At 41.2% G+C, this 15,461-nt stretch overlaps 7 protein-coding genes across 7 annotated transcripts in view; 1 reads left to right on the forward strand and 6 right to left on the reverse strand. All coding sequences in view use genetic code 12, as the record gives it.

Annotated features, from left to right (window-relative positions):
* Window positions 1-678: 678 nt before the first annotated feature.
* On the forward strand, window positions 679-2,157 carry KGF57_002116 (uncharacterized protein; the record flags this gene model as incomplete). The annotated part of the gene is made up of 1 exon (XM_051751395.1): window positions 679-2,157. The coding sequence occupies one exon, from the start codon at window positions 679-681 to the stop codon at window positions 2,155-2,157; it is 1,479 nt and encodes a 492-aa protein (XP_051609368.1).
* A 137-nt stretch (window positions 2,158-2,294) lies between these two features.
* MYO5 (myosin 5) lies at window positions 2,295-6,188 on the reverse strand (the record flags this gene model as incomplete). The annotated part of the gene is made up of 1 exon (XM_051751396.1): window positions 2,295-6,188. The coding sequence occupies one exon, from the start codon at window positions 6,186-6,188 to the stop codon at window positions 2,295-2,297; it is 3,894 nt and encodes a 1,297-aa protein (XP_051609369.1).
* A 261-nt stretch (window positions 6,189-6,449) lies between these two features.
* On the reverse strand, window positions 6,450-7,991 carry KGF57_002118 (uncharacterized protein; the record flags this gene model as incomplete). The annotated part of the gene is made up of 1 exon (XM_051751398.1): window positions 6,450-7,991. The coding sequence occupies one exon, from the start codon at window positions 7,989-7,991 to the stop codon at window positions 6,450-6,452; it is 1,542 nt and encodes a 513-aa protein (XP_051609370.1).
* A 121-nt stretch (window positions 7,992-8,112) lies between these two features.
* Window positions 8,113-9,285, reverse strand: KGF57_002119 (uncharacterized protein; the record flags this gene model as incomplete). Its single annotated transcript, XM_051751399.1, has 1 exon — window positions 8,113-9,285. The coding sequence occupies one exon, from the start codon at window positions 9,283-9,285 to the stop codon at window positions 8,113-8,115; it is 1,173 nt and encodes a 390-aa protein (XP_051609371.1).
* Window positions 9,286-9,461: 176 nt separating this feature from the next.
* On the reverse strand, window positions 9,462-11,114 carry KGF57_002120 (uncharacterized protein; the record flags this gene model as incomplete). The annotated part of the gene is made up of 1 exon (XM_051751400.1): window positions 9,462-11,114. One exon carries the CDS (start codon window positions 11,112-11,114, stop codon window positions 9,462-9,464), a length of 1,653 nt encoding a protein of 550 aa, XP_051609372.1.
* A 334-nt stretch (window positions 11,115-11,448) lies between these two features.
* Window positions 11,449-12,615, reverse strand: PDB1 (pyruvate dehydrogenase (acetyl-transferring) subunit E1 beta; the record flags this gene model as incomplete). Its single annotated transcript, XM_051751401.1, has 1 exon — window positions 11,449-12,615. The coding sequence occupies one exon, from the start codon at window positions 12,613-12,615 to the stop codon at window positions 11,449-11,451; it is 1,167 nt and encodes a 388-aa protein (XP_051609373.1).
* Window positions 12,616-13,272: 657 nt separating this feature from the next.
* Window positions 13,273-15,461, reverse strand: part of KGF57_002122 (uncharacterized protein) — a gene marked incomplete at both ends in the record, with an annotated part of 5,519 nt that continues 3,330 nt past the window's right edge. The window contains one exon of the mRNA XM_051751402.1: window positions 13,273-14,875. Coding sequence (XP_051609374.1) covers window positions 13,273-14,875 — 1,603 coding nt within the window. The remainder of the gene's footprint in view (window positions 14,876-15,461) is intronic.

Here is a 15,461-nt window from a genome sequence, read left to right on the forward strand (position 1 = left end):
GCAGGAAATTACCGTTTTGAGCATCACTCTCGACAAAGAAAGGTATATGAGAAGCCTCCAACGGCATTGGCCCTTCTAATTCCTTCCACGATAACAATGAGATTTTTTGGTGTGCTATGCTTATAGAGATGGAGCCTTGTATATGCTCTTATCAAGAATGTGACTTCGTTGTTCCATATGAATGTCGTGAATGAAGAATGTGTCATTGCTGCACAAAAGGTAACTACGTGTTTCGGATCAGTTAACTTCTATAATGTGCTTACGTTTCTGGATAGGTTACTTGTGGATGATAGTATATACTTGTTTCCCTAAAAAGCCCTATCTGACCAGCCTCACACATCTTGGGGGAAACATTATTTTCTGAAGCATGAATAGCAGCCATGCACCCTACATGTATTTTTGAGATTGCCGTCCGACTTATCTTATGACCTCCATGATCCTCTACGCATGAATCAATGTTGGAGGTAGCTTGTGATTGTAATCGCAGTCTCCAATGGTGGGGTTTCAATATCCAATAAGATATAAAATACGATAAAGTACAACAATGCAAGATGGGATACTCTTGGCAAACGAATATGCCGGTTCAGGGTGTGTCCAACCCACCACTTCAAGACTGAATATAAATATTCTGTCAATTCTTTGCTATGACACAGATCAACCTCCTTTTAACTCAGTACAATGATATCCGACAACACAGATACCAAATATCCCGGACCCAACGCAAACCAGACGGTGACCAGCGCGCAGCCAGATCTGGGTTCATTTTCCACAGATTTGGAAATCGTATCACCAACCACATCAGAGCACAGCCAAGTGTTCAAAAAGACGACAGAGGGCCCCAACTTCCGTGGTGTTAGCATGTACGGTGCAGCAGTTTTAATTGCCAAGTCACAATTGGGACTAGGAGTGCTTGGTTTGCCAAGTACATTGAATGCTTTAGGATTCTTGCCAGGATTGATCTCACTTAGTTGCTTGTGCTTGTTGAGCACCTATACAGGCCTCATCATAGGGAAGTTCCGAATCAGGCACCCGCACATATACTGCATTGATGACGCCGCATACATGTTGTTTGGAGGCGTGGCTCGAGAATTGATAGGTTGGGGATTTTGGTTATTTTACACTCTTTGTTATGGTTCTGCATTGCTCACCATATCCATAGCCTTCAATTCTATCACGGGGTATCCAGTGTGCACTGTTATCTGGGTAGTTGTAGGAACTGTTGTTTCTTTTATTCTTGGTGCTTCAATCAGAACAATGAGGGTGCTTTCCTTTATGGGATATTTTGCCATGTCAAGTATTCTTCTTGCCGTTTGGATTGTTGCAATTGCATGTTTAACTCAAGGAGTACCGGCCGCTGCTCCCGAGGGTGAACCAATCAACAAGATGATCCAAGTTGCAGCCACAGGTGCTCGGTTCAACACGGTAGTTTCTGCTATTGCTGTTCAATTCTTTTCATTATGTGGCACAGCATCCTTCTTTTCGATCCAAGCTGAAATGAGAGATCCCAGACAGTATGGGAGATCATTACTTATGGGACAAGGTTTGGTCATGTTCAACTATATTGTCCTTGCCATAATGGTATATGCCAAAGTTGGTCAGTACGTGGCATCGCCGGCTTTGGGATCTGCCGGAGAATTGTTCAAAAAAATCGCATACGGGGTTGCTCTCCCGGGATTGTTTTGGTCGTCGTTCTTCACGGCTCATCTAGCAGCCAAGTATTCTCTCATACGAATATTGCGGGGGACCAAACATTTGCAAAATAACACCAAGATCCATTGGATTACATGGCTTGGTATGATTTTCATTGTTAGCTCGGTCGGGTTTGTAATAGCTGGAGCAATTCCATTCTTTAACAATCTTGCGGCATTAACAGCAGCATTGGTGGGCACTTTGTTCACCTTATTCATTCCAGCGTGTATGACATTGTACGAACTTGGGCATCATAAACATCACCAAGATGATCTGAGATTAGCATGGATACGGCACTCATGGAGAGAGATCCATAACTACAAGTTCTCAACCGGTCTATCGATGTTCTGCATACTTGTTGCAATCTTCATTTGTGGTGGAGGTCTCTATGGAGCCATATCTTCCACCGTTGAAGCGTACGCAAATGGCACGGTGGACCGCGCATTTTCTTGTGCCAACAATGCCTAACAGGGTAAAAACTATTTCAATAAAACACAAAAGTCCACTACAAAACGGTTTTCAAAATACTCGTCTATCTTTGCCTATGTTACAATATGAAAAAAAAATTTTTCAAATCATTTACACTCACAAATATTTTCAAACTCTCACCAATCGTCGTCGTCTACTTCTTCTCCATCACTATCGTCTCTTGTCGCGCCCTGTCTCTTCCTCAAAGCGTCAGCAAGTGAGCCCGCTAAAGTTGTCTCTTCAGTCTTTTTGGCTTTCAAAGCATCAGCTAATCCATTTCCCAAGCTTCCACTCAGCGCAGTTGTAGCATTTGTCGCTTGTGTAGTATTTGTGTTTGAACTGGTGGTGCTAACCGGGTTGGATGGAGCAGATGTATTTGGGTTTGAGTAAACATTGTTTGCATTGGGTGAACACTCCTGCAAGTAATCTATGGGAGACCAACCTTCTTGTGACTCATCCAACGTCTTGACCAACCCCCATTTTCCATTAACTTGAGTGACATAATATATCGTATCCTTCGTCAATGCTACAGACCCAGCAACAGAACCATCATAGTCAAACATTGCTTTGTAAGTTGGGAATTTTGGTTTTGACAATGCAGGTGGGGGTGGTGGAGGAGGCGGAGGCGCAGCAGCAGCTTTCTTTGGAGGTGGCGATGTTGCCTTCTTTGTTGGTGGTGGAGGGGCAACTTTTTTAGCAGGGCGCACAGGCGCAGCCGGCTTTCTAGGAGAGGTTGACTCGGAATGTTGTTGTGACCTATTATCATGGTGTCCTTGACCTAGTGCAGTTTGTGCAGCAGCAACCAGTAAAGAAGGACCATCGTTAAATTGATTCCGTGTATGATGCGCAGAGGGTATGACAGCTACATTTGCAGGACGGGACAATGGATGCACTGGAGCAGGAGCTTGTTGTGATTGATATGTTTGATGTGTAGGCTCAGGCTGGGAATAAGAAGGCTGAGATGGTTTGGTCACCGCCGGTTGTGGTCGGAAGTTTGAAGTACCATTTCGGACTCCTCCTCTATTATAGTATTTGCTGTAATCCACTTTTCCTGAAACACCCCTAGGACGTTTAGGATTTTTGCTTGTTGGTGGGAGTCCTTGGTTGACTGTTATTGTTCCAGATTTGTAAAGATCGCTTCTTGGAGGAATTTGGGGTCCAGATCCAACCACTGACTTGACGGTGTGATACTTTCCTGGCTTCTTTTGGTATTGTATTGTTGGGCCAATTATGACTGATAGTCCTGGATTCAATTTCTTCAAATGAGTGATGAATTCTGTTTTGAAATCCAAGTTGATAAAAATATCAGGTACCATAGCCGTCGGAGTATGCAAACACACGGCAACCCAGTTATCCTGATTAGTTGATAACCCAACGCTTTTGATGGAATTGATAGGAATAACAAATTCCTTCTGTAATTGTAACCTTTTGTCCACCAATGCCTCAGCAACAACATATAAACTAGTCTTGCTTAGTATAAATATACGAGGTAATCTTTTCGAAGACCTTCCAAACTTGGATAACAAGATTTCACCCTTGGCAGAAAATACAACACGGTCGTTGATCCCAGCTTGGTTGACAACAAACCTTCCATACCCACTTCCATCATTACAACCCAAATAATCGCCCATAAAAGCACGTGATCCGAGCATTGATAAACGTCTCCTTTCCTTTCTTCCCTGCAATAAACTGTTACCGTAATCTCTCAACTGCTCGTATTGGTTTCCGTGAGTCTTCATTCGCCAAGCATTCTTGATAACATTTGCTGCATTTTCCTTCCGCTTGATATATCTTCTCCATGCCCTTTGAATCCTAGCGGCCATGTTGTGCCAATACTTATCTCTCATATCCTCCAACGCAAACAACGTTTCCGGGGTTTTAATAAATACCTTTGTGGTACCCAATTGGTACTCACTCGGAGGAATATGACATGAACGCAAGATTTCCTTTACAGCAGTAAGATCATCACCTTGCCAAATGTAGTCTCCGGCGTAACCCGTGGCAGGCGACAACAAATAAAACCGTTGAACAAATCGTTGAAAAGTTGAACGGTAAGCAAACCCCGCTCTTCTAATACGCACATTCTCTTTAAGCCCCAAATACTTGATTTGATGCAATACTTGTTGATTGTCGTAATCGCGAGGTTTTTTGGTTTGGTTCGGTTTGATGGTTCTAATGTACGACGGAGTACACTGCGACAACGTGTCAACCAAGGCATTTGCACTCGTTTTGATCTTGTCCGAAGCTGTTGGAGGCCTCTTTTTGGTATCGATCAAGGAATTCAACAACTCTGGAGGAAACAAGGTTTGATTAACAAATGAGTTGGAAGAGGTACCCAATAACTCCAATAGATCACGCAAAATACCATCTTTGTTTTTATCCGTCATTCCTGCAACGTCGTACGTCACGTCACCGGCATAATGTTTGATGATAAATTTACCACGTCTATCTTCAAAATGACGGTTATTGGCACCAACCATACTCAATCTTTGTGCAAACACTTGATCAGCAGCGTCCGAATCTGCATGGGCTGTTTTGATGGAATCGTTCAAAGCTGCAAACAACCCCGGTTGTGGTCTCGTAGCCTCAATCAAATCACAAACAACTTTGTTGTTGAAATAATCGATAGGAGTCCACTTGATTTGTTCTTGAACGTACTCATCTTGTTCAGCCTTCAACGTTAATTGAATGAAAATTTGTTGCAACTTTTCATTCACATAGTTGATACAAACCTGCTCAAACGAATTGTGCTCAAAAATCTCAAATCCGTAGATATCGAGAATACCTATGGATTTGTTTGATTGGTTCTGTTTACCACCTAATGACAAGTTAACTCGCTCGACAATCCAATCAAAAAGATTATTGTAGATACCTTTTGCCAATGCATCACGCACAGCAGTGGCCTGTACGATATTCAAAGGCACGTGATATGTTGAGCCCCTTTTCATACCATGAGAAGTTTCAATAGTTCGTTCTATTATTGCCTTTTTCAAAATCTCTGGATTGACATCCAAGAGGTAGGCAACGAAATTGGTCACACTGTCATCACGTATAGCCGCATTCCCACTTTCGTCTTCCACAAAGGAAATATTACCGATCCATAATATCAGAGCCAACATTCTGAAAATGTTATCTTGTTCCTCTTGAGTCAACCCAATGACATTCATTGCATTCAACGTATCTTTGAAATCTTTCCCATCATCGATTCCATCTACGGAAATACACTTGGCTGCTGAAGTGTAAACATAAGTTTCGGGCCCTTGTATTCCAAATTGCTGCTGGTATTGCGGAGGACAGTGTTTGGTAAATTGGTAAAAAATGTGAAAGTTTCTCTCATTCGTTATTTGCGATACGACTCTTTGCTTTTCCAAAAGATAATTTGTGATATGAGCAGCCACTGGTTGGTAACTGCCCTCGCTGAATTTAATCTCAAGATATTTTCCATGTCTACTAGAATTGTTATTTCTCAAAGTTTTGGCACATCCAAAAGATTCCAAAAGTGGGTTTGTAGCCAACACCATATCCTTAATCTTGGTGATTTCGGCATTGCCCGTATCAACCGACACATTGGCAATATATTGCATAATCTGTTTTGCTGCTTCAGTTTTACCAGCTCCTGATTCACCCGAAATAATCACACACTGATTCTCTCCGTACGATTTCAAGTGATAATACATTGATTCAGCAATAGCAAAAACATGCGGTGGAACTTCTAATCTGTTCCTGCCTTTGTACTTGTTCAATGTCTCCATGGTGTATATTCCCAAATCACGAAACGGATTGACCGATATCAACACATGTCCAATATACGTATATATCGTGTCATTCATAAACCTTTTGTGGAGATTCTCATTGATTGCTTCGTCTGTAATTTTAGATAAAAGTGTTAAATCAGACACTCCGACTTCTTTCTTCTTGGTGATATCAAACTCGGCCTTTTTGATACCTCCTCCACTCAGTCCATTCACTTTCGCTGGAGCTTGTTGTTGTTGTTTAGCCTTTGAACGGCCACCTCTTTTCACTATGGCCATAATGTTTCAAAGATACTTGTCTGTTTTTTAATTGAGATCTCTGTTTGTTCTTTAAGAAAAAGAGTCAATCGAGAAATTGGAAAGATTGGAAGAGGCTTTGCCATTGTGACTGACAACTTTTGTTTTTTTTTTTTTCTTTTGTTTCTGTCTCTTTGTCGTTTGCTCTTTGTTGCCGAAAATTACGAAATCACTAATTAAACTCCGATCAACCTTTGTTCATTATCGTGTTGCCATCTTACACATGAGTTATATAATCTATGTCTAATGGGACCATAATCTCACCATTTTATCCTTTCCACCTGAGGCTACACGTTTCCCATCCAAACTCCAATCCACCGCGTAAACCTCATCTGCATGTCCTGGAAGATCAACCATTAGTTTTTTGGTTCGGATATCCCACACCTTCAAAGTTGTGTCTTTAGAGCAACTCACTAGTAATCGATTATCTGCTGACCAAGCAGTTTGGTAAACTGGTGCCACATGGCCCCGTAAAGTTGTGACAAAGGTTCCTCGGATACCATCCCACAATTTGATCGAATTATCAAACGAGCTCGAAACAACGTATCTTCCATCGGGTGAGAAGCTAACGTGATTGACTAGCTTCTGGTGTCCCGTCATTCTGCAAACGGGTTTGGAAGATTTGAGCGGCTCCCAAAAGAACATTGTGAAATCGTCACTGGCAGTGACTAACCTCTCGCTAATTACACCATTCAATTTGGCAACTTTCTCATACTGTTCTTTGGCCCTTTTGCGCAACTCTTCTGGTGTGTGTTTGGAGGACTTGCTCGATGTGTGGTCAAATCCCCCCTTTCTCAAGACATAATCGGTTGACAATGATAAATGATTGACCCAATGAGCATGACTCTTCAAGGTTTGTATGCATTTCCCACCAGCAGCAATATCCCAAGCTTTGATTGTCTTGTCATGAGAAGCACTGTATACTATATTGGAACCGGACCATTTGACACATGAAACTGAGTTTGTATGTCCGCTCATTGTAAGTTCACATGTACGTGAAGTAGTATTCCATATTTTAACTGAGCCATCTTTTGAGCTTGACGCTAATCGCGGCTGGGCATCGGCAGAAACAAGATGTAACGGTTCCCAGCTTAATGAACTAACCCATTTGGAATGCCCAGTCAATGGTTTTCCAATGGGCTTACCTGTCGATGCGTCCCATAATCTAATCGTGTTATCCATAGATCCAGTGGCTATCGTTGACCCATCTGGTGAGTATGCAACGCAAAGCACCCAATTTGTATGTCCCAGAAGAGTATGCATTGGGGTTGAAGTATTGCAATCCCAGATACGTGCCGTCGAGTCTCCTGCTCCAGTACACATGCGTCCGGAGTCATTTGGAGCAAAAGTACAACACAATATCGTTGAGCCATGACCTGCAATCGCTGCGTTGGATCTAGTCACTGGCTTGACTTTGAAAACTGCCCTGGGAGTGTACACTAAAGTGAGAAAATCCTCTGTTGTCTTTATACCGGGCTTCAACACGGATTCGTACAAGTTATTCCTAATATCAACTAGTTTACTTCCATCGTCCTCATGTAACAAGGAGAATGTGTACGGTACTGGATCATCGCTTTCGCCTCTTAAATTGTTAAGTAATTCTTCTAGTTGCCTTTCCGTAATGCCTCCTGGAACTCGAATCGAGCCACCAGTTGATTCTCCTGTGTCAGATGCTTGGAACTTGATTAGAACATTGGGCAAGTCCTTGGGGACAAGATTGACTTCTCTTGTTTGTTGGGCTTCTCTTTTCTGCCTCTTCGAAGGCGGCGGTATCACAGTAGCCATAGTGGTGATATGTTGTATTTGGAGGAATAACGGTTCAATTACTTTATGCTTTGTCTGCTTCTTTCTCTCTTTTTATTTTTATTTTTTTTTTTTACTTTAATGAGATGAGCTTCAGGTAAATTTAATTGTTAGCACTGGTAGCGCTCGCGTACAGAATCTCAATCTCCTCTTCCGACTCTTCAATCACCTCACTTGCAATAGCCTCGGTGTCATTGGTGCTGCTTGTGTTGGCCAAATCGTTGCTAGTGACATGTATTATAGATGCATCGAGACTTGGTGACGACGAAACAACGTGGCAACTCTCAACAGTCGTATCAGACAAATCTCTAATCCTGTATTCACCAGTGAATTCTCCTTCTTGATCGTAGTAAAACTCATCATCGACATCAAAGTAGATTGGACTGAAACTTTCTGATTTAGCTTCAACTTTCACCACATTGATCAACTTTAACATTGCTTGATTTATTGTAATTTGACGCGTGTCGTCAATGGGGAAATTACGGAAAAAGTGAGGTGTTTTATGGTACCAGTCAAGATAAAATAGGAGTCTTGTTGTGCATGACTTGTGAGTTGAGATTGGTGAGAGTATTACCCTCCCCTTTTCGCTATATGCAAGCTGCGACGCATCGACATTGTTGAGTAACTTGTACGGCCGATACTTTGTTTCCATATACCCTAGCAAATATATCATTGAATTTGAGTCTGTGCAGATATTGTGCAAGTTTCGAAATAGTAGCTTCACATGAGCCTCGTATTTGGAAATTGGACTGACTTTGAGGAGATCGGACGCAGAAGGTATCTTGGTGAATGTGTCCTTAGCACCACTTGCTTTATTATTGATCAAGGTGGAATTGTTTTCAATAAAGTTCTTGAGAATGGTCTCTTCATACGAGGCCGACATCTCTAGCTTGTATAGCTCAAGAAGACTGTGAAACTCGTTTATAACAATCAATGAATCTGTACCAAAGTTTGACTTTGTAGATATTAGTGAATATAATTTGGCAAATGTGTCACACACATAATGGGTGATGTTGTTCTTGAAATCTGCATTGAATTTGGTGTGATTTTTGAGTAAATGAAAGGGAAACTTATTTAGTGTATCAATGATTATAACAGGTTTGTTCTGGGACAAGTGAGACACAATTAGTGAGGTCATCACGATGTACATTCCACGACAACTGGGAGTCGATTGCAAGTCAAAGATGGGCGTGTCGACAAACGAAGTTTTGAGCAAGATGTCATCTAAGGTCGATATCAGTGTTGATAATGGTTGATTTAAATGCAGCTGGTCCATGCTATACGCCAGCAAAGTATAGAATTCGGGTGCTTTTTTGTAGGTTGTGTGTAGGTAATACTGTAGGTAATACCGTAGGTAATAAATGTGCGTTTGAAATTTGATTCTACGCGTTTTCTGATTACAAAACAGTAATGTGTACATCACAATCTAAAGCTAATACAACATATACATTTCTAGTCCTTCTTTACTCTCCATGCACTGCTGGGCAAGCTTTGCAAATACGTGGCTTTCTTCTTAACCCATAGCAAGATAAGTATTCCCAACGTTATACATAATGCATTGGTATAGAGATACCCATCACGAATCATGACAAGCTCACCTTTAGCGTATTTGCATTGCTCTCTTTCCTCCTCCGACTTTATCATTATATGTTGACCTCCACTAAGGTTGCATTTGGCATAAGTGATTTTGTCAATAAGGAAATAAATAAAAATTCGAGGCCAAGTACCACCATAGTTGGATAACGTATTGAGGGTAGTCATATAAGTTCCACCGATAGCCGGGTCGGCAATCTTGGTATGGAATGCACAAAGGGACACAAACTGTATCGTTGACATAAATGACCCAAGCAAATGTTGCAAGATAATCATCAAAAAATAGGTTTTCAGAACCTGACCATTCAGCGGGAAAAAGTAAACAATCAATTGTGCCAACGATGCAGCTACTAACCTCCCAATAAATCCCCAAAGCCACGGCTTCAATGGTGCTTTGCCCGTTGACCATCTTCCGGCATAATAACCGAAAATCATTTCGAATGGGAAGTCGATAAGAACAGTGATTGATAAATCCTCCTTTGAAAGCCCCTTCTCCAACAATTTCAAATTTGTGCCAGCTTCATTTGCTTGGAATCCCAATTTTGCGAGTAACAATATGACGACAAATGTCTGTACATTTGGTAATTTGAGCACTTCGTACATTGACTCAAACACTTGACGTAGTTGCAACCATTTGTTAGTATTGTGTACCCCTTTTTCCTTTGCCATTCGATCCTTGTTTATATCAACCAAGTGAGGCGGATCTTCAGGAACAAGCACTACTAAACCAGTCACTATCAAGTACATCCACCCCCAAAATGTCAAATACAGACCCAAAGTAAACAACCCTTCGCTTCGTGGGATTTTCCGCAAGTATCGATTGGCAAACTCGGGTGAGCTTAAAGCTAAGAAAATCGTGAAACTCGAAAAATACCCACAGTTGATTCCAATTGTTTGAGCCGTTGATGCATATGACAAACTCTCTGGTGATAGACACGTTAGCGCCCATCCATCAACAGCAATATCCTGGGTAGCACAACACAAAACTAAAATAAAAAAGTAAAACGTAATGGTATTTAAATGCTGTTTTGGTGAATCAACCAACGCATCGATAATGTATCCCAAATACATGAGAATGAATGCTGACACTGTTTGAATCGGCACGATCCAAGATTTTCTTCTTCCAAATTTTCTCGAATACATTGAATCAACAAAGGGAGACCATAGCAACTTTAATGAGTAGGGGTACGCTGCAAGTGAAAAGATCCCCACTTCCGAATATGTCAATTTGCTTTTCAAAATAAATGGTATTGATCCAAAAGCTAGACCAACCGGTACCCCTTGTAACAAGTACAACAAGACAAGTATGGCAAACGCTTTCCTATCGCGGCGGGCTAACGATTGGGATTGTCTTAGTGGCTTGTTTTCCGTAGCTAGTGGTTTTAGTTTGATGTCTTGGTTGGATACGGGTAATAATCCATCATTATCTTCGTCAAATGCGGCATGCCGATAATTGAGGGTGTTCTCGAGGGAGTCATCAACTTCTAAAGGATAACTCAGTTTTGTAGCCATTGATAAAGTGCTGGTAACATAAATGATTGACTGGAGGGAAAATAAGGAGAGAAGGACTGGGAGTGTTTGATGAAAACCGTTACCCCTTTTTTTTTTAATTCACACGATATTGTAACGATTTATTTTCTCTTTTTGGTCGTGAGGAAGAGAAATTATAGCGGGAAATTTCAGGCACCGCACTGTTGCACTAAAAAGTCTACAATATGTCAAACATTATGACAATTTCGTAAACTAACTGAGAGAAGCTGAGCTACAGGTGTTTCTTTTATTTCATATTATACACCTACACACACACACATCCTCTCTCTTTCTCTAATGTCTTTTTCTTTTTTTTCTACAACCCCAAGACTTTTCTTGAAGCTCTCAAGATGGTTTCGGTATCTGGGAAAGCAAAATCTTCCAATTCTTTAGCGTATGGGGTTGGAACTTCACATCCAGTTACTCTTTCAACTGGAGCATCCAAGTAGTCAAAACCTTCAGATTCCATGATTTGCGCACAAATTTCCGAACCAACACCAAAAGCAGGGAACCCATTTTCAACAGTAACCAAATGGTTGGTCTTTTTCAATGATTCAACAATGGTTGGAACGTCCAAAGGTTTAATCGATCTCAAATTGATGACTTCTGCATTAACACCATAATCTTGCTTCAATTTCTCAGCGGCTTCCATGGCAAACTTGACAGCTCTAGAATGACCAACAAGGGTGATATCAGTACCTTCTCTTTCAACCTTGGCTTTACCAATTGGCAAAACAAAGTCTGATGAAAGAACGTCCTCGCTGACTGGGAACGATTCACCATATGCAATCTCGTTTTCCAAAAATACCACTGGGTTTGGATCTCTGATTGCAGCCTTGATTAAACCCTTGTAGTCTTCGGCTGAATATGGCGACAAGACTTTCAAACCGGGAATTGAACCATACCAAGCAGCATAATCCTGGGAATGCTGGGCAGCAACACCGGCAGCAGCACCATTTGGACCTCTAAAGGTAATATTACATGGTTGGATACCACCACTCATGTAGTGTGTCTTGGCAGCAGAGTTGATGATTTGGTCAATGGCTTGCATAGCAAAGTTGAATGTCATAAATTCCAAAACTGGTTTCAATCCATGGAAAGCTGCACCAACAGCCAACCCGGTGAACCCCATCTCAGTAATTGGAGTATCAATGACTCTTCTCTCGCCGAATCTGTCCAATAAACCTTTACTTACTTTGTAAGCACCATTATATTGACCGACTTCTTCACCCATCAAAAACACATCGTCATCACGGTCCAATTCTTCAGCTAAACCCGAGTTCAAGGCATCCCTCACGGTCATTTCTTGTTGGCCCGACTTGGAGTTGTTGCAACGGGTAGAAGTGAGTAGGCTTGATGAGTTGTTGAATTGCATTCTCATTGCTTGCGCTTGGCCCAATCTGTGCATGGGTGTTTTGTTGTACTTGACTGCTTGTGCTGCTAATTGAGCAGTCTTTGCGACTGATGATGTTATTGGAGCCATGACCACAGTGGAGTGTCTCTATGTAGGTATACTTGTCTATGGAAGGGAGGAATATGTAGTTGAATTGGGGGGGGGATGGTGAGAATTTGGTAATGTGGATCGATGATGTATCAACAGTTTGGTTTTTCTTTTTAATGTCGGAGTAAAAAGAGAAAGAGAGATTTTTTTTTGTTTTTTTGTTTCTTGTTGAGTGAGTATTACACAATAAATAAATACACAATACTTGTTAATACTTTTTCTTTTCATCAATTTTGTCTGCTCTATATAGTATATACTACTATATATGCTATATGCTATATAAAACACTTCCAATTAGTGTTTACATGTTGAGGTGCTGTATGTGAGAATATGTATACTGGTGAGCCCTTTAAGAGAGTGCACCTTTGATTCAACACCTGTCTGTTCCAGGGCAACTTCCGTCCACTAGGGCAGAAGACTTCATGGGCGGCAATTGTCCGGGCGCGCTTTATGTACAGTCCCTACACTATTTTGTACCCGATGTCACTATGTGGACATTAAAGTCCGAAGTGCAAAGAGCACAACATCCCTAAAATACAGTTTCTGCTTCAAAGCTAACTCTCGTAATTACTACTGTTGTGATATATCAGTCAACATACTATGACCCACTTAAAGCTATACGCCTCTCACTTTGCCTCTCTAATTCTCTGTCTCTGGTTTTGGCAACGTTTCTACATACTGAGCAGTGTCATGAGCTCTTCTTCTACCAGCAATATAAGTCATCATCTCGGAGTAGGTTTGTGGTACAACTGAACAATATCCTCCCTCAGACTCAACATCACCACCGGCACCAATTTGATTATCTCTAGGCACAAAGAATGAATAAATAAACGTTCCCGCTTCCTTCTTTTTATTTGAATTCAAATGTTGAATAAATGTATCAACTTTAACTTGGATAATTGTACCTGGCTCCGACAAAAATGCATCTGGATTAGTACTGATCTTGTTCATTGCTGGCAACTGGAACGTAAAGGGTGCATTTTCACTTTCAATTTCTTTAGTCTCACTAGCATCGTGTAAGTGTTCTGTATACGAAACAGAAGAATACATGGACAATACAGAACCCACAGGAACTGGACTTTTGAAATTGGTGGAGTCCAAACTGACAAACCTAGGTCCTGCTAAGGAGAAACTTGCTGCTGTGCAATAAGCCAACTCAAATGATTGACGCAACAAGTATCCACCGAAAATCATGTACGAGTGACGATTACGGTATTGGGGTTGCATAAACATGGTTGATGTCTGTTTGGTGTCCTTCATGAATGACAACTTATTGGCTGAATTGACCTTGTCGACATTTTCACTCGATTGTGTGGCTCTCCACATATTGTAAACCACCTTGGACTCCTCCGCTGTTGGTTCAATAATGTTCATCTTTTTAGCTTCCAACTTCTTCTTGGCATTGTGGCTTTCGGCTCTTCTGTAATCAACCCAATCCTGCTCAGTGATTGGCAACAAGCGATTGATGGGGAACGACTTGTGTGTAATTGGATTACGGGCAACAAAAGTGAAATTGGCAGATAAAAACACATTGGAATCGGGTAAAGTGTCAATCTTGATGTCGTCCTCCTTGATATCGGTCTCGAATGCATACCCTTTCACAGTGATTTCCATACTCGATCTACCTGTCCAAGTAACCGATCCAGCCAACACAAAATTAAACTTGCTAATCTCGTCCACTTTCTTCACCATATAAATACGATCAACACTAGCAGTCACATTGACAGGCTCAGCTGGAGAACAGTGCCTATAAGCGATCCTACCAGCCAATGCATCCAAGTCTTGAAACAACTGACCAGCACGTAATCTACCAAAAGCATTGATGTATGCGTCACATAACCACTGATCATCTTTGAAGGGCAAGAGCAAGTATGAAAATGAATCAGCCCTGGTCTTTTCGCCAACTTTGGTAGTCAATGGGTTATTATAGACAAATGAGTCAATTTGTTTACCTTCAGCTTGTAATTTTTCCCTCTCCTTCATTGCTTCAAGCCAAGTGGCCTTTTTCGGATTGATTTGCAGATCCCTCAACTCGGCCAAAATCGTGGCTGCGGCGTCGGCAGCTTCGGAAGGTTCTTGCGAACCAGAAACTGCATCGCCTGGTTGCGTAGGCTTGTGGAACTTGGCATCATTGTGCTTGGATTGCGAAGAAGGAGCCGATGCTTGTGAGTTGAATCTCAAATGTAGATAAACCGGAGTTCTTCTTGCTTGTTTGATCAAAGGATTAGCAATGCGTACAGACCTGATCATTGTTCAATTGATGCTCTTAACGTATGCTGTGTTTGTGAGAGAAGTGGATATGTATAGTCCTGTAAAGAGGGAAGGAAGGAGGAATTGGCTTGTCCTTTTATATACACTGTTGATAGTCAGTTTTGCATCTTAGAAACGATGAGGGTCGTACAACAATTAGCCGACTATGCGAGTCGAATAAAGCGGTAGTGCAGAGCAACTCAATTTTTTTTTATCTTTTTTTTTTTTATCTTGTTTTTGGTGTGTGTAAAACAGCGGAACCCGGAAACAACAGGAGACACCAGAAAAAAAAAAATATAAAAAAACAACAAAAAAATCTCCGAGAAGGAAAAGGAGGGGTAAAATCAACCCTTGTTGTTGTTGTTGTTGTTGTAGATGCACAATACTCACCAACAGAAAACCATTCTTTTACCCAAAAAAAATAAAAATGAAAAAATAAAAATAAAAAAAAAAAGAGAACTCTATTTGAATTGTTGAGAATGGGAGATGGTTCTAAGCATGATGAATCTGCTCAGTCATGTAAATATACCACAAAGACTCTCTCATTTAGAGGGGAGGATAATCTGATATGTTGTGAG

The sequence above is a fragment of the Candida theae genome (assembly GCF_024610275.1).
Source record: "Candida theae strain CBS 12239 chromosome Unknown scaffold35, whole genome shotgun sequence".
NCBI classification, from domain to species: Eukaryota; Fungi; Ascomycota; class Pichiomycetes; order Serinales; family Debaryomycetaceae; genus Lodderomyces; species Lodderomyces theae.